Here is a 22,936-nt window from a genome sequence, read left to right on the forward strand (position 1 = left end):
AGACTGGAAACATTGTGTTAGCTCACAAACTTGGTATCCGTTGGTGTGGAAGTAGTGATAATAATCTAAAAGGTTAGCTGTTACTTGCCCTACTCAAAGGTAATACAGTTCTCTGGTGCAATGAGTTCAGGACCCATTCTGGTCTGAGCAGGTGGAACTGTCAGGGCCTTCTAGTCCAAGTTGATGACCTCTTGGTACTCACAGTTTTTCCACAGTTGATTAGTCTTTGAATCTCCTTCAGGATCATTTAATCTTCAAGCTTTATCATTCTGTCTCCTATTATGCTTCCCCAGCAGTGCAGGCTGCACTTGACATCTTTTTTTTTAGTACTTGCTCCTGAACAAAATGCTGCAGGTGGCTTTCTCAGTCTAAAATTTCACACATCACCAAGATGGTTTATTTGCTTCCCCTCAGCTGGTCTGTTTCAAATGGCTTTACAAGATGTACACAAATGAAACCTAGTGTGACTTTGATTGCTTCAGGATCCCAGTCTGTATGGGACCAAGCATTTCCTTGATAGTGTATCATGGTCGCATTTGTTTTGCCTTTCGTTTTTAATACTGTACCATGTTCATGTTTATTTTGCCTTTGGCTTTTGCACATAAAATCTCTGTGTGTGCATAAACCCCTTTGAAGTTATTACTTCCCTCCGAGATATTTACTGAATTAAGGACAGCTCTGCACTGAAAAGACATCAGCCCCAACATCTCCTTTGAAAAAGAAAACTGACCCTGTTTCCTGGTTTGCATTTTCCTCAAACAATTGACCACAATTGTTAGAAACAAAGAGAGCCAGATTTATGCTTCCTAAGCATTTGGAGATATAGCTACGAATATGATAAAGATTGATATGTGCTGGTTCTCCAGCCTTCAGAGCAGTTTGGAATTCAACCCTGCACTGGACATCCCAGTGTTCATGACTGCAAAATAAATCTTAGGACGGAAAAAAGAACAAAATAATCGTAGTGCTCGAGCCTCTAACTTAAGAGTTAAACCTCATTGATTAAACTCTATTTTCAGAATTCTTGTATGTGGCACATTCTCAAAACCAAAAATTAACTGCCAATTTAGGAACCACTGCTACATGTCAGACAAAACAAAATTCCATCTATCTAATTATCCCGTTCCATCTTTCTAATTATTTACATTTCCAGTGAATGATTTGCCGAGCCTTTTTTACGACTGTGAATTTCTTGGATGATGTTCAAACTTCTGCTGAACCAATCAAGTCATTACTTTCCTAATAAAATGTTTTAGTGAATGCAACGCGCTGGCTAAGCAAAGAGCTAGCTTGCTGTTAGGCCCTCTGAAGCTCTTGTAATAGCCTAAGGACACACTGTTACAAAAGAATAGCCTGCCCTCACTTACACTAGGCTGACTTTTTTTCTCATATATTTATTCATTGTTGTGTTCATCAGCAGTGGGAAAATAACTATGTATTAGCCGGGGAGCTTCCACAGTGGGAATGCCGAGCTAAAATAGCTTTCAGATAACCTGTATATCTTTTAAAAGGAGAAGGAAGCCACACCAGCACATCTGGATCAGGACAATTCCCTGGTAAAAAGCTGCACTGATACAGTATTCTCAGTGCATACTGTACAGTCGGCTGGTTCTGAAATTCATTTGCAGTGTTTTGGATGAATGTGTCTATTTGGCTGCATGTGAGTGTGTGCTGAGGTCAGGGTTCCTGACCTAGATTGTACCCTGTATGGCAGGATAAGGGACTAATTGTGGTTGCTGAGATAGCATTTTCTGCTGTTCATCTGGCATTGTTTCTGCTGAGTCCAGTAGTGAGAAATGTGAGATCACTGCTCCATACAGATCAGAGGTCATTCAGTCTGCTATAGATGATGTGCCACTCTTTAATTCAGGAGTGCCACTTTCATCATTCGGAGAGGAGCTGCTGACTGTGATGCAGATACCTCCAAGAATCTCCATCGGTTCATAGGGTACTGTACAGCACCTCATGTCTGCACTTGGCTTTAATATGGAGGCTGTCTTTTCCCCCTTTGAACTCTTCACCCTCCCCTCAGGTATAATGCCTAGATGTCCAAAGGAGCTTTGGATTCTGCAATATGCAGAATCTATTAAATCCACCTTCATTCTAGAAGTGAGAGTGATTGTAAAATCCTGCCCCATTTTATGCAATTAGTGTAGACTTTATTTACATAATTTGGGCTGCAACAAGATTTCCTGTTGCCCTCCCTAGCTGCCTTACAAAGTGTCAAATATGATGACTTTCCATTAGTATCGGTCCTCTAAAACACCAGCTTGACTAGGGAAGCAATTGCAATTCTAGATATACATGTAAAATTACTTTGTATGCATGTATGTTGATGTATGTGTGTATTTTGCTGAAAAGCATAAAAGTCTGGATGCCAGGTGGGTGTTGCGGTGTGAAGAAGGTAAAAACACACTGTGCGTAGACATGATTTCTGTAGCTGAAGTGCTGGTATCCCCATATGAAGACAAAGGCAGAAAAATAGCGGCAGTTTTCCACTAATGCATCTGCTCTGTACACTTGCTCCTTTTTTTTTTTTTTTTCAGTGTTATTCCCTAATGGAAACTCACACATCTATTTTAAAAATTGTAGAAATATCCCAGGGGAATTTATCACCCATCAGACCATTCCCTTTTCTTTAATGCAGACTAGAGATATATGCAGAAAAGCTGATTCAGCCATGACAGCAGTAGAGGTCAGACCTCTGCTTCGTGTAAATTTACATACTTTTTTCTCTGGCAAGGACAGCAGATGATTAACGTCTTCAAAGCATTGCATTGCATCCTTTTGAATTAGGATTTCTTTACCTTGTTAACAACAATGTGTAGCTAATTCAAAATTCGGGAAGCAGTTCAGCTCTATTCTGCTTTGTACGATCTTTGTTCCTCCCAATGAGACTATGTAATAAAGAGCAAATCGACACTGTTTTCAAGACCTGGAATCAAGGTCACCCATAATCCTTAGACTGCAGGCATTCAGAGTTTTTCTAATTCAACCACAGTCTAGCAATCTGTTCCTTCTAGTACAATGTGCACTTTTTGTTCACAGAAATGCTATTTGTTTCAGATCTTTCTCTTGGCCTATTAAAGAGTGGCTTTGCTCTATAGTCATCATTTTCTACTAGAACGTCACAGTTTCTAGCTCAAATGCAGGCCTGATGCTAGAAACACAATGCTGTGAGCCAGTGACAAGGAACCTCAATCCCCACCTGCAGAGGAACTGCTGGTCAAACCATAGGACTAAAAATTACTATTGGCAAAGACAATATTAATGGTTGTGTACTCCCTTCTCCATTCTGTTCTGCTGCCATTGTGGTCAATATGCAAGGACTAGGATTTTCATTATGACTAGATTAGAATTGTCTATGCTAGTGCTTTAGAAGATGAAAAATAAGAAACCCAAGTAAATCTAGCAACTGATCAGCATTTCTTGGACAATTCTAAAAGGTCTTCTTTCAAATAGGACTGTCTGTTTAGCTACACCTGTAAGTCAAAATCCCAACTTTCCCTTCTTTAGTGTACTCAGCTTTCTAATATTCATATTGCTTTCAACCCACTGCAGATGGCAGAACCATTAGCTTTTTACAGTAAAGGTAGAAAATAACTTCAGTCCTATCATTTTCTGACTGCCTCTACTAGACTGGTTGTAGTAGTCCCCAGTTCCCAGGGATTCATTCATCTCTATTGGATGAACTGATCTAATTTGGCCTGTTCTGTTATATACAGAAAAAAAGAAACAGACATTCTGAATCCAGAATGAATTACTGCACTCCCAAGTTTTTTTTGAAGTAGAAGTTGAAGAAAAGGAGTCACCCAGCATAGCATATACTTACATGTATGTATGTATATATGTACAGAGAGGCAATTTTTTTCTCCAGGGTAACCTACCTGCCTGAAAAGTCCTAAGTCTGACAAGAGGTTTTCCTTCCTTTCACCAGGGTCCTGCAAGGTTAAATGTTCTCATTTCACTCATTTAGCTAATAAAGGCTAACATGTATACAGGATTGCTACAGTTGAAATTTGCAGGTGGACTCACACATTCACCCCTATTGTTGGAGAGAAATGATACATAAACTCACTGTTTCTGCATCTGTTCACAGAATCCTGGAAGCTAAACCCAGGATTAACTCTTGTCCAATTAACTACACCTCTTGCCCTTTTATTAGAATATCACATTTCATATAGATGATGAACCTGTACAGAACTTTCTTGATAAGTGCTCTACCAAAAACCTCTGGTTGCTGGCATTGCTGACTTCTTTGAAAGAGTATCTAGAAATAACTACCTGCTACAAAAGTATCAAGGTTGCTGATCCTAGGTAAATTGGGCTACTTTTCTGTAGCCTAGAGCCACTTTTTTTTTTTTTTTTTTTTCCCAAAACTTCACACCCTAACTGTTTCCTGTTAGTGTCAGCCAGCACTCCCAGCATCAGTAAAGCATCTCATATCCCAGCATCCTGTGGGGAGGCTCATCACCTCAAAGAGGGCTTCAGATTCTCTTCCAAGAGCCAATCTTGTGTCAGTTAGGCAGAGCTCCACATAAACTATAAGATATTGTTGAAACCCTGCATTCCTCCTGGTCTCATACTCTCATAACAAACTCCAGACAACAGTCCCCATTTACAGCAGAGAACAGAATTCTTCAGAGGCATTTCTGGAGGGAAAAGACATAACTTGTGTGTATTAGTGATGTTCACAAACAAAAGGAAAAAAACCCAAGCCAACAACCTTTGTGGCTATGGGGTTTGATCCTCTTTGTTTCACTTCATTATTTGTAGGGTTTATATCAGGAATGTTAAGGATATGGCCATTTGATGGCTATAAAGGGCTTACTTATGGATCCCCAAAATGTAATAAAAAGGTTTATGTTTCAGAAATGTATTTTTCATAGCTGGGTTGCTAACCTTCTGTGTCACCTAGGCAGCTTGGGTTATGCTTTCCATGCACATGCAAGTACAGGCATAAGACTGTGTGAGATCTGTAGGCTCATCCAACCCTGGATGAGATTGAGCTTTGTCGCTATCACACCAGAGCCCTGAACCAAACAACTTCTGTTCATGAAGCTGTTTTAAGAAAGTTTTATCCATCAGGGAATTATATAGACTCAGTGTTTAGTACCTCCTGTACTTAGACATTGGGCTTTTGTGAGAGACTTGGAGACCTTCAGGTGCCATGACTGATTACAGTTAGTGAGATTGGAAAAGCACTTTGCATTTGAATAATGGCCTCACAGACACTCAGGATTTTCAACAGTGACATAATTATTTTTAATGGATGTTTATAGTGATTACTGTTATGCTGCAGGGTTTTTGTTAATCACTAGAAGGCTGGCTATCCAGGCAACTGGAATTTAATTATTTGTCTGAGAATTCATTATAATCAAGGGGACAGACAATTAATAACTAATTAAATCTAGTGAGATGCTGTGGGAAAGGAGTGTTAATCCTGTTGCTTGTTGTGGTGGAAAGTGGACAGATACAGAGCTGTTTGATGTTAATTTGGAAAAGATGACATCTTTGTAATGTAATAGATTACTTAAGCACATCACTAGTGAACTGCAAGCTATTCACTTGTCTAGGCACAATAAGCTGAGAGAACCCTTTAGATTCTTTCCCTTTCCCTGATCTGGATTAATTATGATGACTGAGGACTTTGAAAGGCTGCAGATTCCTTTGAGTTAGTAAAAGCATCCAGAAGAGAGATTGATTGGTTTAGTTGCTTGAAAAACTTCTGAATTGTACACTGGCTGAAACGTGAACTTAGATAGGATAACTCACGTCAAAAAAATTGGAAATTTAATAGCACAACATTGGGATTATTTATGGTACGGGGGCAGGACATGTTGCAGAAATTAGACCCAGATAATTAGGAAACATAGTAATACTTTTCCCGAAATCTTTATGATATTTTTTCATCCAGGATATAGTTAATAAAAAAGAAAACTGTCATCATGATCTTTTTTTTTACCCAGTTCTAGTGGCTTTTCAGAAAACAAATGTTGTAGCTGTTACCGTTGCTAAAAAACCCCAACATTGTCCATGTGTGACTCTTGGCTATCATCAATTAGATAATCCAGTCATCCCAGTTCACAGAGAGCCAGTGTGGACATTGCAGTTGACAGTAACAACAGAAAAACCAGGAATTAATCCAAGGAAAATAAACCTGATCTTGCCTGGAGTCAGTTCCTATCCATGAGAGAGGAACTTTGAAGCTCTTTGACCAGACTCTTTCCTATTGTGTAAGAGCAGAACCTTTCAGCAGGATCACAGTCATACCAACCACATCTCACCATGCCGAAATCAGTACAGCAACCTTGATTTAATCAGTCCAAAGTGGACAATTCAACATAAAATATAGATTCACAGTGAAGCATACTCTGATGTGTTGCTCATACTTGGACATTCACAAGTTTTATGGAAGTCTGTTCTTTTTAGACTCCTCCTTAATAACTCTATCTACTTAAAAAAAAATTAACTAGACAGAAGCCAGTGTCATGAGAAATGCCATGATAAATCCCGGTATGGCCAAGGGAAGTTCATAAGATTCTCCCTAAAAGTCCAGGGAATAAAATTTCATTTCTTGGCAACTCAAACCTGGGAAAGTATTTTGCTATGTGCTCTGAAATAGGTGCCCTGTTATGTACTAGAGTGGGCCATATTTTAATATAGAGGAAATTGCCCCTCTGCCTACATAATTTATAAACCACTTCATGATGAAAACCATTTCTTAGATGAGGAAGAAAGGACTCAGGTTTCATAGGGAAAATTATTTGTTCCATAATTTAAAATTTAAGTTCAGAAGTATAGCTAGTGCAAATTCTAGCACAAGGCATGGAGTTGTTAATGTTTTTCATGTCAAGATGTTGGATCCAATGAGGTGAGAATCTCACCCTTCATTTTTAAAAATTATGTTTTGGGTTAAGAAACACTGTAAAAATGAGACAAACCAGACCCAGGAAAGCAGAGGGGAAAGGAAATAAAAAGATACCAAAGCATTGTATACATAAGCGTCTTATGGCTTGATCTGGTGAAACATTCCATTTTAGTTTGATAGCATTGTGGAATTCAGCTGAAACACTGTATGAACAAATGGATGAAAGAAAACATATTCTATGATCTCCTTGTCATAATGAACACTATTGCTGTTGATAGCATAGCTTTTAATTCTTAGAAAGCATAGTTTAGGAGTCAGGAAATTGTAATAATAATTTCAGAAAAGATATTTTAAGTCTGTTTGCCTCATTTCAATGCTGTTGTTCACAGGATTTCTATGAAGGTATCTTGAAAGTGCTCGGAGATGATGATGAAAATGAACAAGAGGAAGTTAAACTCAAGCAAGGTTTAAGTGAACTCCCTGAAATTTATGAATTACACCAAGACATCCTGGAAGAACTGGAAGAGAGAGTCCTTAAATGGCAAGTACAGAATGGCATAGTTTGTTGGCCTTAACATACCCTCCCCGTAGCAGGTGGGTGAACTCATTGGTGTTGCCTTGACCATCCCAGCAGAAATGAAAATAATAGAATCTGAACCACTTTGGCAGATTTTGCATACAGACAGGAAGGAAGTAAATGTAGAAGCCGTCAGGCTAAGAAATCAAATACTGAAATATGTGTGTAGTGAACAGCCAATGACTTTGAAATGGCCCTGTCAGTCAGTGTGAGAACAGCCAGCTTCATATGCATTATCCCCTGCCACTTCTCAGTCATCACCAAGTGGCTTCACACCTATGGCCTGAAGGTCACAGGCTCATGCTGTGGAAAGCAGGAAAAACTTACATCAGAACTGATCCTAAAGATCATCTGCTTACAGAAATCTACATAGCAGTTGTGTAGGTCTCAGTTAGGGACATCCCCTTGCTCCCGGCACCAAGGCAGGGATCTGCTACCCTAGGCTTCCAAGCCAAATGGACTCTGGCAGCCTGTTAATGGGACTACATCAAACATCCTTACAGGGGAAAGTCTTTCCATGAGAGAATAAGACCACAAATAGAACAGACAATGCTGCAAAATTCATTCAGCTGAGGAGGCCCCTGATTTAAGCCAGGCTGCCAGGCTCTATTGAATGATGGACCATGAAACCGCACACCTCCAACTTGCCAAACTCCAGGAGGCATTGGTCACTGAGAATGGATGATCCTATTTCTGTACAGCCACTGAGCAATTAAGGAAGTCAGTTAAACTACTAGAATTTTTCAGTAACAATCCTAAATGTAGGGCGCAGGTCTCCTTTCAGCCCTGCTCTTCCCAATCAAAGCATACAACAAGGAAAGGAGAGGCTAAAGGGAACTGTGTTTTGGTTTGTGCCCACCAAGGGACTGTTGAGAGAAAGACTTAAAAAGTGTCACCGATGATTTATGATTTATACACTTAGAACACAAACAGACACAGTGTTTCTGGGATCTAAAATGTCTTGGGTACTAAAGAAACCACAACCCTACTCTAACAGCATGCTGCCAGTTCCCTAAGACAAAAATAACGCAACCACTTAAATACTCGAAGTGTTCTGTCCAGAACTACTCTGTGGCACTGGGGATAAAAGAGGACTGTATTGCAAATGTTGCCAGCACAACAGATATATATATGTTATACGCCTGCACTCAATAGGTTTCCAGGTGATTACCACACCTGAAGCTTCCAGTAAGCCCTTCCCTGTGCCTGCACTGCTCAAGACACTCTGTTGCTCTGGAACTCAGGTTCCTCTTTTAAGTATGATTCCTTCCTCTTTTGTGAACTCAGATTTTGTTCTGCTCTCTCCTTATACATGCTTTATAAATATTTCAACACTGTGCACCTGAATACTGAGACAGATGACAGTGAGGCAGTGCTGAGAAACAGTGAAGGAGAGCTGAAGATCTAATATTACAACAAATGCTATATTCTCCCCCACAAATAGTGCTCCCACAAAGCACTTCAGCAATTGGAAGGTCTATTTACAGGAGCAGGAGCCATGTCCCGAAATGAGCCTCACAGTGATGCTATGGCAGAGGCACAGCCAAAGGACCAGCCCCCGTGGTGCCCATGCTACAGCAGCCTGTGGTGTTGTCAATCTGTCCTGAAGCACTCCTCCTTTCCTGCTGTTCAGCCTAGGCTTTAAGTGCACAGTGTATAGAGCCACTGTGGGTCTAATGCAATAAGCAAGAAGTATGGCTCTACTTCTTTACTTTTATTTATTTATTTGCTGCTTCTTTTCTTTCTGTGGACTTAGGGATGAGCACCAGAAAGTTGCTGATGTTTTTCTCTCCAGAAAATCAAGGCTGCATCACCACTCAGCATTCATTATGCAGTTTGACAGAAATTTGGCTTTGCTAGATGAAATGTGCCTTAAATATTCCCAACTGGCTACCATGATTCAGGAGTTTGAGGTGAGGCTCATGTGTTTTTTTACATGCACTAATGCATGGCTTTGCCATGGGGATTACTTTTGCCAAGGAATTATTTTTTTCTGTAACTCCACCAGTGTTCACACATAGGGTAGAATGGAAAAATAGTCTTTTTTCGCAGACCTGGTGCTAAAACTGGAATGAGAAGTTCACTTGTGCATGATGTGTTTGTTTCTGTCTCTGTTGCCCACACACTCCTGTGTGTGCATACAGAATTTGTGTTGGTGAATCTACAGATCCATGAGTACATATTTTGCTGAAACATATTGGAGTGGTTTCTCAGTCACTTATTAATTTATCAAGCTCTTTGAGGATGTGTTAGAGTTAATAACTAGGATTAAAACTAAGATGACAATGTGCTGCTGAGCTCGCATTCCCCCTGATGTCTGTGTTTCTTCCACTGAGGACAGCAAAGCTCCAGTGACAGCCCTTACAGTGTGAAACACCAGCTTCTGAAAGTGGTTCACCGTGTCTTCCAGTATCGTGTGATGCTCACAGGTCAGTAAAATCACTCTGAAAAGAACCCGATAGAAACACTGCCCTGACATTCTGTGCCTCCACTGTGCTACATATTGATGCCCTAACAGGTAAAATAGGGCTAAAGCAGTATGGGATTTCCTGGGAACTTCAATATGCTTAGTTAAGGATTCAGGAAGTGTCAGGCAGCCTGGGGAGATGCAGGCACTTCTACAGGACAGCCATATTGAAAGGTCACAAAAAAAGCATAGTCAGATGCTTTTAGCCATTACTTCTTGGCTTTTTCCTTCTGTGAATCAGGAGAGGCAGAGTTCAGCCTCACTACCAACAAACAGGTTTAATTTCTTATTATGTCGAGGGTAGTTATCAGAGACACTAGAAGACAGGTGACTTTGGCAAGGATACTCTGCACTTAATCCTCTATGACAGTGGCAAGCACCATCTTCTTATCAACAAAGTGGTTGTACCCAGTACTACATCATAAGTCCTGTGCACAGTATACCGAAAGCTAGTGATTAGTCAAAAAAACAGTCCAATTTTGCTGCATTATAGGAGGAAGAGATACAAATTTACATTAACAGTACAGATTTAACTTACAGATTTTACATTTACAGTTACACCTTCCCTTTACATTCAGAACCATATGTATAATGACTACCTGAGTCTCTCCAAGGGGGGTTATGTTCCTTCTCTGCAAGCCACCCCAAATCTAGCAAGTCTGAGCCTGTGAGAAGAGTAGGCTTTCTGAAGCAGAATGTGGCCCCTAGAAAGAATTGCGAAGTTTAGAACTGGCTAGGGAAGGAAATGGTGAAATGTAACAATGAAACTCAGTGTTGTCACGTAATTTAGTCAGAACACGAAAGAACAAGGTTCCATAGACATAAGGATAGAAAAATATTTTGGAAGTATGCATATGTGTGGGTGGACAAGGATGCAAGATTAGTTTTAGTTATGCATGAGACAGTAAAAAGGAAGCCATAAACCCTGTCCATACAGCCAATGAAGGGCACAGTGTACTAGAAGGGGCTTCTATAAAAGCAGCAGAACAAAGTGACCATGTGAAAACTTTAAAATAGCCCTTCTATTCTCTGTTTTCCCATTTCTGTGGTCCACAAGATAAATTGCAAACATGCAGCATGATATTTTGTGAGAAAGCTGAAGGGCTTCAGTGAAACTCCAGTGACTGGATTCTATTTATGCTTCAAACAACTTGAGTTCCTCCTTGTCCCATGTACTGACACTAACTGGGAAAATGAAAGCTTTTGTGTGTACTGAGATGAAGTCTACTGGATTAAGATACTACAGAAAATAGGTTTACTGCTTTAGTTCTTCACCTCAAGAAACCAAGCCCCTCTTTGACTGCTAGGACAGAATGAGTCTGGAGCAGTGCAGTCCTTCAGATTCTCAGGTGCACTTGTGTGATAACTGGCTGATTCTACCAGATAAGGAGTGGTATTTATGAGGGTATTGGTTACCACTTATGGCACCACAACCAAAAGGATTTGTCCACTCAGTCCACAGCTGAGGACAGAGCTTGCAGTGGTGAAAAGGAACACTAAATATTGCCTGATGACATCACACAACCCCTTCTGCCTGCCTGAGTACAGGCAGATGCTTTCCAGAATGCAGGTAAAAGCCAGGTGAAGTTCAAGATGCCAGGGAAGACACAGCACTAGAAAGGGAAATGTGTAGGGATAAGACATTCAAGGGAACAGACATCCGTGCCCAGCACCATTCTCAGCACAGAAGTCTAGTTCTTCAGTGCAGAATTTAGGAATCTGGACTAATCAGCAAGATAAGAATGAAGTATTTCCAGGCTAGAGTCTTTAAACTGTAGCACTTACATACTACAGTCTTTAAAAGCATAAAGACCCAGACACAGAATAAGCAGGTGGTCCAAGAAAAGTAGTCCAAAATAACACTGGTTAAAGGTTTGTATATAATGGAAATATAATTGCTGTCACACTAAGCACTATCGTATCTATCTTACAGAACCTATGTTCAGATTGTGATTGAGTTTGGTAGTAATTATTTAAACCCTGCTTGTACAGAACTAGTGTCTCCTTCCTGTGCCCATAAAAAGCATATGATTCATTTAGTCTAACTGCAGGTATAGCCAACAGCATTCATTCAGATGGGAAATCAGAATTACTTAGAAAAAGAGTTATTTGTAAAGTGGTGCTACTCAGCAATTCTCTTGAGAAACATTTTTGACAGTTTATTTGTACCTGCCAAGTTATGTGAGCCCAAATCTGTATCAATGCTCTTTGTATTGATTCTCTAAGTAAAATGCCATCAAAGATGAATTTTGCTTTAGACAGAGGCTATATATACACTTAATGATTTGGGAATAAAGTGCTGTGGGACATTACTGTGGATGCCCGATTCCTGGAAGCATTCAAAGTCCGGGTTGGATGGGGCTTGGGGTAACCTGGTCTGCTGGAAGGTGTTCCTGCCCATGGCAGAGGGATTAGAACAAGATGATACTTAATGTCCCTTCCAACCCCAACCAGTATCTGATTTTGTGATTAGGATTTACTGTTTTAGCTAACACCACTACAAATTATGTTGATCTGAATTCTGATTGTTGTATGTCTGTGTTTATTTGATCATTTACTACAGATTACTTGAATAATCTTTGTCCTGATTCTACAGAGTATGAAGCCACACAAGGTAAAATGAAATTCGTAGAAGAAAACTTCTGCTTTGCTAACATTGCCTCTAAAGGGGTGCAATATTTCTATACTGGTAGTATATATAAGAGGATTCTTTTCAAGATTTTGCATTAATAGGTTAGATGTAAAATCTGTAAGAACGGATTACTAATTTAGACAAATTATTTAGGACAAGAATGGTGTCTTTTTAATTTTAATTGAAACATATGGGCTTCCTATAGTTTTGGCATGATGGAATTTATGGAAGAAGAAAACATCTATACAGGCATAGTGCAGACACTGTAGTTTTGCCCGGGTCACTGAGGAAATCTTAGTCCTCTTTGACGTTGTAAATATTTGGCCTGGTCATTGTAAAATCAATTTGGATGGTTCTCCCTGCCTGATTGTGTACCATTAGCTATGGTATGCCTGCTGTACTCTGTGAACTTGGGAGAAACCAAGGAGATTTGAATTGCATATCTGTATTCTGGATTTCTTAATGTTACATAAAGTTGAAAGACATTGCATAAAAAGCAGTTCTGCAAAATCAGGAACAAATCCACTGCTAACACCATCCTTTTCAACACATGAGATAGATAAAGCAGAAGTCTCTTACTCCCACTGAAATCATAGCAAGGTTTAGTTGTGATGTCTGTAGGAGTATTTTCCAGGCTGGAGTAAGCAGCAGTAACATTGTATTAATGAAATCAATTCAGCTCTCCTACACTGATTATAAATTCAAACCAACTCATAGCAATAAAGTCAGTGGTTGACTGAAAGTCAGTTTATTCTGCCCAAGAGCAGAGACTCATGCAAGATTTAGGACCCTAGTCACTGACGGTAGAACAACAGCTATACCAGTAATTTAAACAGTAGCAGGGCAGATGTTCAAGCCATCTGACCACAATTACCTGCCTCATTTTGGTTAGGAGATGCTTGTGCCATTCTAGCCAGCATGCTCCCAAGTTATGACCAGAAATTTATAGAAAGCCCTGTGCCACAGGGGAAGGGATGTGAAATAGGGACCTGAGCCATGTTATGCCACTGCTTTCAGTGCCAGCAAACATGTCCTAGCCCAGGTTATTTGCCAGTGGAAAATCCAGGAATTAATTTGTGTCACCACTTCACACACATTTCTATCAGAAAGGCATGACATGTCCTCTCTCTCAGCAGTAAGAGGTACAGTTTAGACTGCCATGCTATTTGGTGGCTAAAGTTGGTTTACATTCATCTCTCTATATAACAAGACATTGACAAGAATCTGCAACTAGAAAACATTACAAAAAAAGACTTTGTGTCATCCTTGATGCTTAAAAGGGACCTCATAAGCTCTCTGGATCAGCACAAGCATGATGCTGTCTCACACAAGAAAATGATGAAGGGAGGAAGGGGAGACAGCACCCTGTGCCATGTCAGAGTTGCTAGGCTGTTGCATTGTGAAAATGACAGAGAAGCCAAAGGATGCCCCTGCAATCAGGAGGGATTTGAGTTATTTTTCTACTCTTTTGTGTGATGCATGGTGTTTGTTTTCCTTCATCCCTCAGCTGCCTTATTCATTGTTTCTGAAATCATGGACCAAGCCAATGACAGCATGCTCCAAGCGGTGAGTTCTACTATGACACATGCTCCCCTGATCAATAGTAAGGTTTTTACACATCTATTCAAGTGAATACATATGTCTGCTAGATTCTGAAGCCTCCTCCAAGGTTAGACTCAAGGGCTTATACAGATCTGGTTTACAGTACTGCAGATGTGGAGTTGGTCTGTGCCCTTTAATGCAGCTGTGCAAGATGTAAGACACTATAGCAAATAGCCCAGATGAGGTTTTTTTCCCTCTTGGGTTTCACCTCACTTCTTTATTATTTCATTTTCTGAGCAATGAAAGGGTTGTTAATAATCATTCAGGCAGCAGAACATGAAATTCAAAATACAAAGTGAAAAGTCATCACATTAAGATGATGTAGATGAAAGAAAGGAGTGAAATATCAATCTTCTTAGTAAGAGCTTGTTTTCAGGTAGGTTTTTAAGGCTGAAAAAATGAATGCACTCAAATTGTTAGGGAAGAGCACACTAATTGGTTATGAAGATGAAAGAACTAATGTCTGTTGTGGAAGAAAGATGTAGGTTGCAGGGAGGATGTCTAACAAGCCTAGAGTTTTATCATAATAAGGAATGTAATCTGACCCCTCTGTAAACTAGACTCTGAAACTACAGACTTCTAAGCAAAGTGGTTTGATTCAACTGGTTTGATTCTGATTTTCCTTCTCCTCAGGCAAAGAATTTATAATCATATTTTCCCATTATTAAAGCAGTCTTTGTACCAAAATAAATATTTCATCCAAAACCTGAGATCTCATGCAAACCTTCCAGAAAAATCTCAGAGCTTTAGGGATATCTATATTAGAGGTTCAGAACTCTAAGAGCTCAGTTCAAACAGATCAAGGTCACACATTCCTGGCACCTCTGCTTCCTTAGATTTCACTCAGGTATATCGGATTTTTATAGAAATACTTTTCTGAAGTCAGAAGTACATGTAAGTGGCCAAAATCCAATTTGTGTTGCATTGCCATGAAATCATTTTGTCTCTACTAAGCCATGCTTCAATTTGAAGAACGTCATTGTATCATCTGAGTCGTACACATGTCACAGATTGTATAGTAATTGCTATAAATAATGTCTGTTGTGGAATAATTCCATCAAAAATTCCAGATATATATTTACACTTATTTTTTATTGTATCATCAGAGCACATCTACTATTTTTCAAAACTTTGGTATGGAAGAGATGAAACAAAACTTTCTTCTTTCCCTTTTGTGTGAATGTGGAGGGTTTTGTGAAAGTGCAGGTTCATGAGAAAAAAAGTTCAATTTTCTGCTAAATCAGAGGTTGTCCTCCTGAATTAACATCCCAGACACAAAAGCCACAACCAGCACTTATTTTCTTTCTCTCAGTTTAAAAAAAAGAAAACATAAAAGCAAGTAATTACTCTAATTACAGAAGAAACTGAACAATGCCACTTGTTTTAGAGCATTAATGAATTGTCATGTACCTGGCTGAATTTCTAAGAAATAATTTAGACTTGGCGTATACCTGGAAGGAAGATGATTTCTGTTCCCGTGTACCAGCTCATCAAACAACACTTCTAAAATCATAGGAACACTGAATTAGGATCTACATTTTCTATAGAATATCAGTGACCCATTATTAGCTTTTTTTTGTTGTTTTATGATAATAAGACTCTAGCAGTTTTTCCTGGGAACTATTAACGCAAGATTTTCAAGCAAATTATGACCATAACCTTTTTCACCATATACGAAAATATTACTTTCAAGTTACAGATGTACAAAAAGAAGTACAAGGCACACAACTAGAAGTACAAGGCACAATACAACATCACCACAGAGTCTATGTCTATCTGTAATTCCAGGAGATGAACTAAGCAGGGTTTGTACTGCTTTCTGAATGTCTATAATCCGTTAGAGGCCCTGAGATGCTAAGAGTTATAAATCACTGTTGCTATTAACAGCTGGTGAATTCCTTGGGGAGGTGTTCCTGCTGCATAGACATCATGATAAAATTATGGAAGCTGCAGTTCACTGCTAAAATGGCCACAGCAGTATTTCTGACACCCACTTTTGCTGTACTGTCTGGGTAGAGCTTTGCTTTTATTCCTTAATTGTAGGATTGTGAAGGATCTTAGAAAGAAGAATAGTGATAGTTTTAAGACCAATGAAGAAAGCTATATAAACTCAGAATTTTGGGGAACTGACAGGAAACTATGCCCCCCCTCAGCTGTCCACATTCCCAGATAAACCACTATCCTTCACATGTGATGCGTGTTTGACTTCCTTCAGGAAATGAGTTCAATACTTCTCTGTCCGTTTCCTGGTGAACATGTGTCCATATTGCAAACATCAGCATTTCAAGAGGCTCCTCTGCCAGCAGTCCTGAGAAAAGCTGGGCTGCTGCTACTTCTCTGGTAGAAACCCAGATGAGTAGAACTAGCACTGGCACGAGTGTGCTCACAGGAGAACACTGCTTTTTCTGCAGATGAAAAACAGGTTTTCATTGTGGAAGCTGTCAATTGGACAGGTATTGCCAGGCTAAAATACCCTTCAGTGACAGGAAAGTCCTTTGCAAATACCTTTTGCAAAAGTTAGCAGTCCCCATGATCCCTGATATTTCTTGTGCTATTGCTTTATATGTTGATTCTATTTTATTTGCCTATAGTATTTTAGAAGTGACCTGAAAAAATCCATTTGTTACTTCCTGCATTGCAAAAGAGATACCTGACATCTCAAATTCTTGAAAATGTGTCAACTGTCAATTATGTTGCATGGGCACAGTGAGGCCCTGTGCTGGTCAGGCCTTGTAGGCTTGTAGGTATTTCCATGTATTTGACATCCAGTTACTGATTAAGAACTAAGTATCGTGCTAAACAAGTGCAATATTTCGCTAGGGCAGTAAGATAGGGAGATTTCAGGCTTATTCAAAAAGCAAGCCTAGATAGGTATGTTAATTGTGTTAGCTGAAATCCAGGGTAAATTAGCCTTGACATATCATCATGTTAACTTGGATATGCTCCTTCTGGTAGCTGTGATAACTTTCTCAGTTAGCTGATCCTGTAGACATGACTGATTTGTATCAGGCAGATACAGTGTATGATCTAATCAAGTCTCACTAATCCCAGGGGTATATTAATGCCAGTCAATGGAGCAAAGGAAAACATTGCCTGTTGAAGCACAAAACTGTTCTAAAAGGCTGTCAGGTCACAAATCCTTATCAAGTATGGTCCTTAGTCTGTAGTTTATCTGGGTGTATAACTGAAGATAGAGGATACAATGGCTGTAGAGTCTAGGAGACAGATAGGAGACTCCTAATTTTTAGGCATATTCCAGTGAGGACTCACTTCTCCTGGTTAGCTTATTCTACTGTTCTGATCAGGTAAAAGCTACAGCTGAATCCTATGCACAAGCCTCTATTTTAACAGCCTCATCTGCTAAATGGAAGGAGATTTGAAAAGACTAGCAATATTGCAAAGGTACAGACATCCCTTCTTCCTTCTTACATTCATCTGATTTTCTTTATGGGAGCACAGACTTATCTAGGTTAATCTTATTTACCATCTTCATAGATAAGTTCATGCCTGGTGCCAGTGCCCACTGACTGACTGTGCCTTAAGGCTAGGTAAATAGTTAATAGTATCAGAGTTGAATCATAAACTTCCTGGTTTTTGCAGAGCATCCAAACAGAAATGCAGCTTCATTGCCTGCTTACTAGTGTACCCTCTACATCCCCTATTGCAAAGGCATTAATCTGTTATCATAGAATGTAAGTCTTCAGATAAACCTAGCAACAGTGTGAAAGTATCAAAGCATGCTTTGGATTATTGGTGTCATGGCTCTTATGCACAGGCCTTTGGAGCGGATACTGTACTTTGTCCCTATTTTATTAGTTCACAGAGCCAGAAAGTCAGCAAAGAAGCCAATGTATAAATACCATATGAAGTTAGCAGTTCCTCTGGAAGGTACACTGGGGAATCACAGGTAACAGCAGATGTGAATGCAGGTGATGAGATTCTGTAAAATCCATAAGGCAGGAAGAAGACTTTCTGGGTGTAAATCTTTGGTCTCAGCTCTCTCTGAAATCTAATTCTGTAATACCAGTTCTAAAGAAATAAAATGGTGAGGAGGGGTGAGGGGAAATTTGCCTGCTTGTATAAAAACAGTCTCCATGCAGCCTTCTAAATGCTGTTTTTCTCTCCCAGGAAAACTTGCAGAAGCTAGTACACATTGAGCACAGTGTGAGAGGGCAGAGCGGCCTCCTCCAGCCAGGAAGGGTGAGTGCTGCTGGCAAACCTATGCTGGTAAGGGTATTCTTTCTGGCCAGCAATATCTCTGTGTGGATGGCCATGTTTGAGATGCCTACAGATGTTGTTTACTGAGCTATTGTGATACAAGTTGGAGCACTGGTTTGTGTAAAAAACATCACTCTGGCAGCACACAAAAAGAGGGTCATGCTGTGAAAGATATGTATTGTCTCTACTTTTACACAGAGCAGCCTTTTGGCTTTTCACTTCAGCAGTCCTCAGACATCCTCAGACACAAGTGTAGTGTATTTTGATGGAGCTACTGCTTTCCTCCTTATATACTCCTGTCAAAAGGCTGCAGCTCTAGCAGGAATTGCTTTCAGCCTGAAAAGCTTCTTTATATAGCTGGCTAAGAACCTTAAATTAGGGCAATTAATTTGTTTTCAATTTTATATTTTCACCATTCCCCCATGGTGCTTTTAATATAAGATGCTGTTTTTAAGCAACACATCAACAGAAACATGAGAGACTGTACAGCTGTCTTGCTATCCACATCAAATGCAAATTTCTTCTGACTTTCAAACCTGTCCAGTTCCCTCAGCTCCAACCTGCTTCTATGCTTCAAAAGATTTCTTTCCTGAGTTCTGCAACTCTGAATTTCCCTTCAGTCCACCAATATCTTTAAAAAAATTCATGAAGCAATTTTCAAAGCATGCATACTCATAGCACAAGAATACTCTTCAGCCAAATTTTGCAAATATTTTTCTCTCTAACATCCGTATTCTCATTTACCCTTACCAGGTAATGCTTTAACAAATTCTGCAAAGCCCAGCATGCAGATTTTTCAGGATTTGTCTCTTTGATTATAAACTATTCTAGAGTGGAGAAGTACGCTATATTCTGTTCTCCATCTGAAAAGGGCAGATGACTGTTAATCCACTGATGTAGTTCAGTTAGTTATGGCAGACTTTTTCAAACATTGCTGCAATGAAGTTCTAGTGTGCTGGTTTAGCTGCTTTTACATACACAGTCCTACCTACATACTAAGTAATGAGATGGACTGAAAAAGTATTGTGCTTGCAAATTTATACGAATTATATATGGAGGTATAGTTAAGATGGTGTAGCATACTAAAACCTAAGGTTTCAGGTTTTCTAATTGGTCTGCCTATTTCAGAGGACTTTTAAAGACAAGAATTCGTTTCTAAAGCTCATTACATGTTAATTTTCAACCTGTGACAATCACCTCTGAGCACAGTCCACAGTGCAGAAAGAGTGGGCTGAGGACAAGTGGGATTCCAACCCATTTTGTACTGACACAAATGCAAGCCATGAAGGGTAGCAGAGCTAACCCAGGCAAAGACTAAGCCAGATCATAGAGAGTAAGGCTAGAAACAAGGGTTGAGGCTCTCTATCTCTTCTTGTGCTGATGAATGGCATTGGAGTAGCTCCTTCCCAAGGATAAATACTCTTTTTTTTTCTCAGAAAGATTCAGAATGAAATCTCAGGATTACAATCTGCTGTTTTCTCTTCAGATCTTTGTTAAAGAGGGAACGCTGATGAAAGTCTCTGGCAAAAACAGGCATCCTCGACATTTGTTCTTGGTAAGATTTTTTAAAATTTTTACTGTTTCTCTCATATCTTTCAACGCATTTATGCAACCCTGAAGCCTGGGAGATTTTAGGCTGCAAGTCATTTAACTATCAACAGTGATGTAGTGAGTTAGTTCCTGTTGCTAACAGGGCTGTAGTCCTTTCACACGTCCCATTGGCCCCACATACAGAAATACGTGCTGTGCAACCCTCCGGTTGTGCAACAGTTACATACAGCCTTCACCAGGATGTAATTCTACAAAGAAGTGCGAATTTTCAAGGGGATGAGGAAGATGAGAACTCCTGAAAACCTTCAGGAATTAAGCTGCACACTTGAAAGTCCTAAGACCTTTGAAGACTTTATCAGGAGCAAGAGAGAATACCCTACTGCTGAAGTAGCTGAAAATTTCCTTTGGTCACACTTGGGAGGGATCTTTGAAACTGAAGAACTTGCTTTTAGCTCCTGCTGTCCTGATAATTGTGTGCATTGCCTCAGTGTAGTTCCTCTAAACACACACCTCCAATTTAGTGTGAATTGGAACAACAGTTTTCAGCGACACTTTGCAACATTCTTCTAGGATAATTAGGAAAAATGAACCTTTCATCACTTGGCTGGAATACTCTTTACAAGGATCCACAACCCTCCTGCAAGTACTTGTAACTCCTATTTGTGCATGAGTGTATGCACAAGCTTCTTTCCCTCCTCAATCACATATTGCCATCATAATCAAATCAAATTAAAAACAGATGAAATCCCACTGTTTTGGAGATATGCTATGATCACTTATGCTTTCTATTTTGCATCACACACTCCATTGAGCAGTTAGAGAATATCTGAGACTCCAGGCTCCTGAGCTCTACTTTTCAGGTAGCATATTTTGTAACCACACATATTTCTATGCACTTTTCAATATTAAGGGGATTATGATACTTGCCTGTGTCTTAGGACTTTGTTAGCTGCTTACCTGTTAATGTTTGAAAAATTCTTCAGAGCTCCCTCCCAGAAAAAAGCCACAAAGAAGTGAGAGTTACTGCTGCTATTAACATTACAATATTGCTTGCAGAATTGATTTTAAAATAAATTAATTATTTGCCTGGCATACGTATTTGCTGTCGCCTTTAAATGCTGACAGCTTTTCACCATGGGATCACTGTAAGGCAGAGAGATGGCTTATTACAGAAGCCATATATTTTGCATTAATCCTTTATATTTCTCCTTCTTACTTGTAACTCCTATTTGTGCATGAGTGTATGCACAGGCTTCTTTCCCACCTCAATCACATATTGCCATCATAATCAAAGATCAGATGGGATGGGATGAAGTGCCGGTGCTACGCTTTTTTGATAGTTTCAGTGGTTTCTGTGAAAATTCAGACTTTCATTTACTGAAAATGATGGATTTCACGCAAATCTTCAAATGTGAGATAGCTGCAGTTCTGTTTTACAGAGTCAGCATCAATGGACTGTAACAAGTGCAATAAATATCAAATATATACTTCCCAATACTCAAACTTTCACACCCTATACTAAACTCTTTGCGATCAGGCCTAGCCACAAACCTGGCCCTCCTCCTAGCCTTCATAGTCAAAGCCCAGCCTACACCTATGGTTACCTAAAGCCCACGTAGAATCATGACTTCGTTGCAGTCACAGGAAAAAGGCTATGCTAGAAACTCCAGGAGCTGGCGTTAAGAAACAATGTTCTCAGCAGCAGTAACTCTGAAGTCTACTGATAACCACTTAATAACAGATGATAATTACATTCTTACTGATCTCTCTTATGAAGCACTTGCCTTTGCTAGTCTTCAAAATTACTTTGGAATTGTGGCTAAAGCTGGGACAAAATTCCAAGACGTCACTACCCTTTAGTCTTCCAATGTGTTTGTTGCTGTCATCATAACCCATTACTATAGCAAAAACGGAAGTGCTACAAACTTAGCTGTTGTAACCGTTACAGAGAATTTTAAAGGAAGATCAAAAATCAAGTTGATAATAAGCACTAAGAGGAAAGTAATTTAAACATGGGATAAACTTATAAAAATTTCAAGTTATCCAAAATGGTTGTATCAGCTTGAAGGTCATAAGAGGCCAAAATTACTGGAACAGAACAAGCACAGAAATTACTTTCTGGCACTCTCTAGTTTAGGAACTATTTCCTGGGGAAAGTTCAGATGTTAACTGCAGAGAGAGAAGTGTCTCTTGACATCTGGAGACATTACAGTAGCCAATGTCTTGTTAATAGATGCTCTCACTGTCCAGAAAACAGTGGGTTTTTTTCTTCCTTTCAGTCAGCAAGGCAAATTGTGACCAAATGTGCTGTCATGCAAAGAATGGGGTGGAGCTAGTCATAATGGTCACTTTCAAGAACCAAGAGACATAAACCTGGCTTATTTCCTGATCTAACACACTGAAGTTGCAATTACTTCAGGCTTCCTGTGTTGTATCTCCAGTAGGGGCAGGGAGAGGGTGACTGGATCATTGAAACTACTTGAAACTTATTGGCAAATATCTACCTTCAGGTTCAGTGATTTCTGTGGAAGAAAAACCCATGACAAAACCCCAAGATTAGAATCATTTCCTAAACATTTTCTCCTAAAACTGACATTTATTTAAGGCCTTTATCTTCTAAGGACTATATTGTAATCCTTTGAAGCCACTTGCAAAACTCAGGTTTGTCTGTTAACAAAAATACCTTTCAGAACTTCTTTTTAATGCTTCACATGTCAGCAGTGACTCAAAAAGATCACCAGAAGATAACATGTAATAGATGTAGCTTGGCTTTGATGGAATAAGTGTATTTACCTTCACTATCCCAAGGAGATTGTTACATGAATAGCATATCTGAAGTTCTTAGTAGCGAAGTTGCTCTGACTAAAGCTAAATCAAGACCAGGAACTGGAGAGAATTTCAGAGCAAGAGTACACACCGAAGGATAACCCTGAGAACTTAATCCCTACACATCCCAGGAGATGAGCCCATCAAACTGAAGTTGTAGCTAGAATAGGCTGTAAAACTTGGGTGTGTGCT

The 22,936-nt window shown here is 39.6% G+C and overlaps 1 protein-coding gene across 1 annotated transcript in view; it reads left to right on the forward strand.

Annotated features, from left to right (window-relative positions):
• FGD5 (FYVE, RhoGEF and PH domain containing 5) overlaps positions 1–22,936 on the forward strand; it is a 76,602-nt gene that overhangs the window by 34,519 nt on the left and 19,147 nt on the right. The window contains exons 6-12 of the mRNA XM_066558270.1: positions 7,261–7,412; positions 9,205–9,361; positions 9,790–9,877; positions 12,479–12,529; positions 14,055–14,113; positions 18,278–18,349; positions 19,854–19,922. Of these exons, the coding sequence (XP_066414367.1) occupies positions 7,261–7,412; positions 9,205–9,361; positions 9,790–9,877; positions 12,479–12,529; positions 14,055–14,113; positions 18,278–18,349; positions 19,854–19,922 (648 nt within the window). The remainder of the gene's footprint in view (positions 1–7,260; positions 7,413–9,204; positions 9,362–9,789; positions 9,878–12,478; positions 12,530–14,054; positions 14,114–18,277; positions 18,350–19,853; positions 19,923–22,936) is intronic.

Source organism: Molothrus aeneus, chromosome 12 (genome assembly GCF_037042795.1).
Source record: "Molothrus aeneus isolate 106 chromosome 12, BPBGC_Maene_1.0, whole genome shotgun sequence".
Classification (NCBI taxonomy): domain Eukaryota; kingdom Metazoa; phylum Chordata; class Aves; order Passeriformes; family Icteridae; genus Molothrus; species Molothrus aeneus.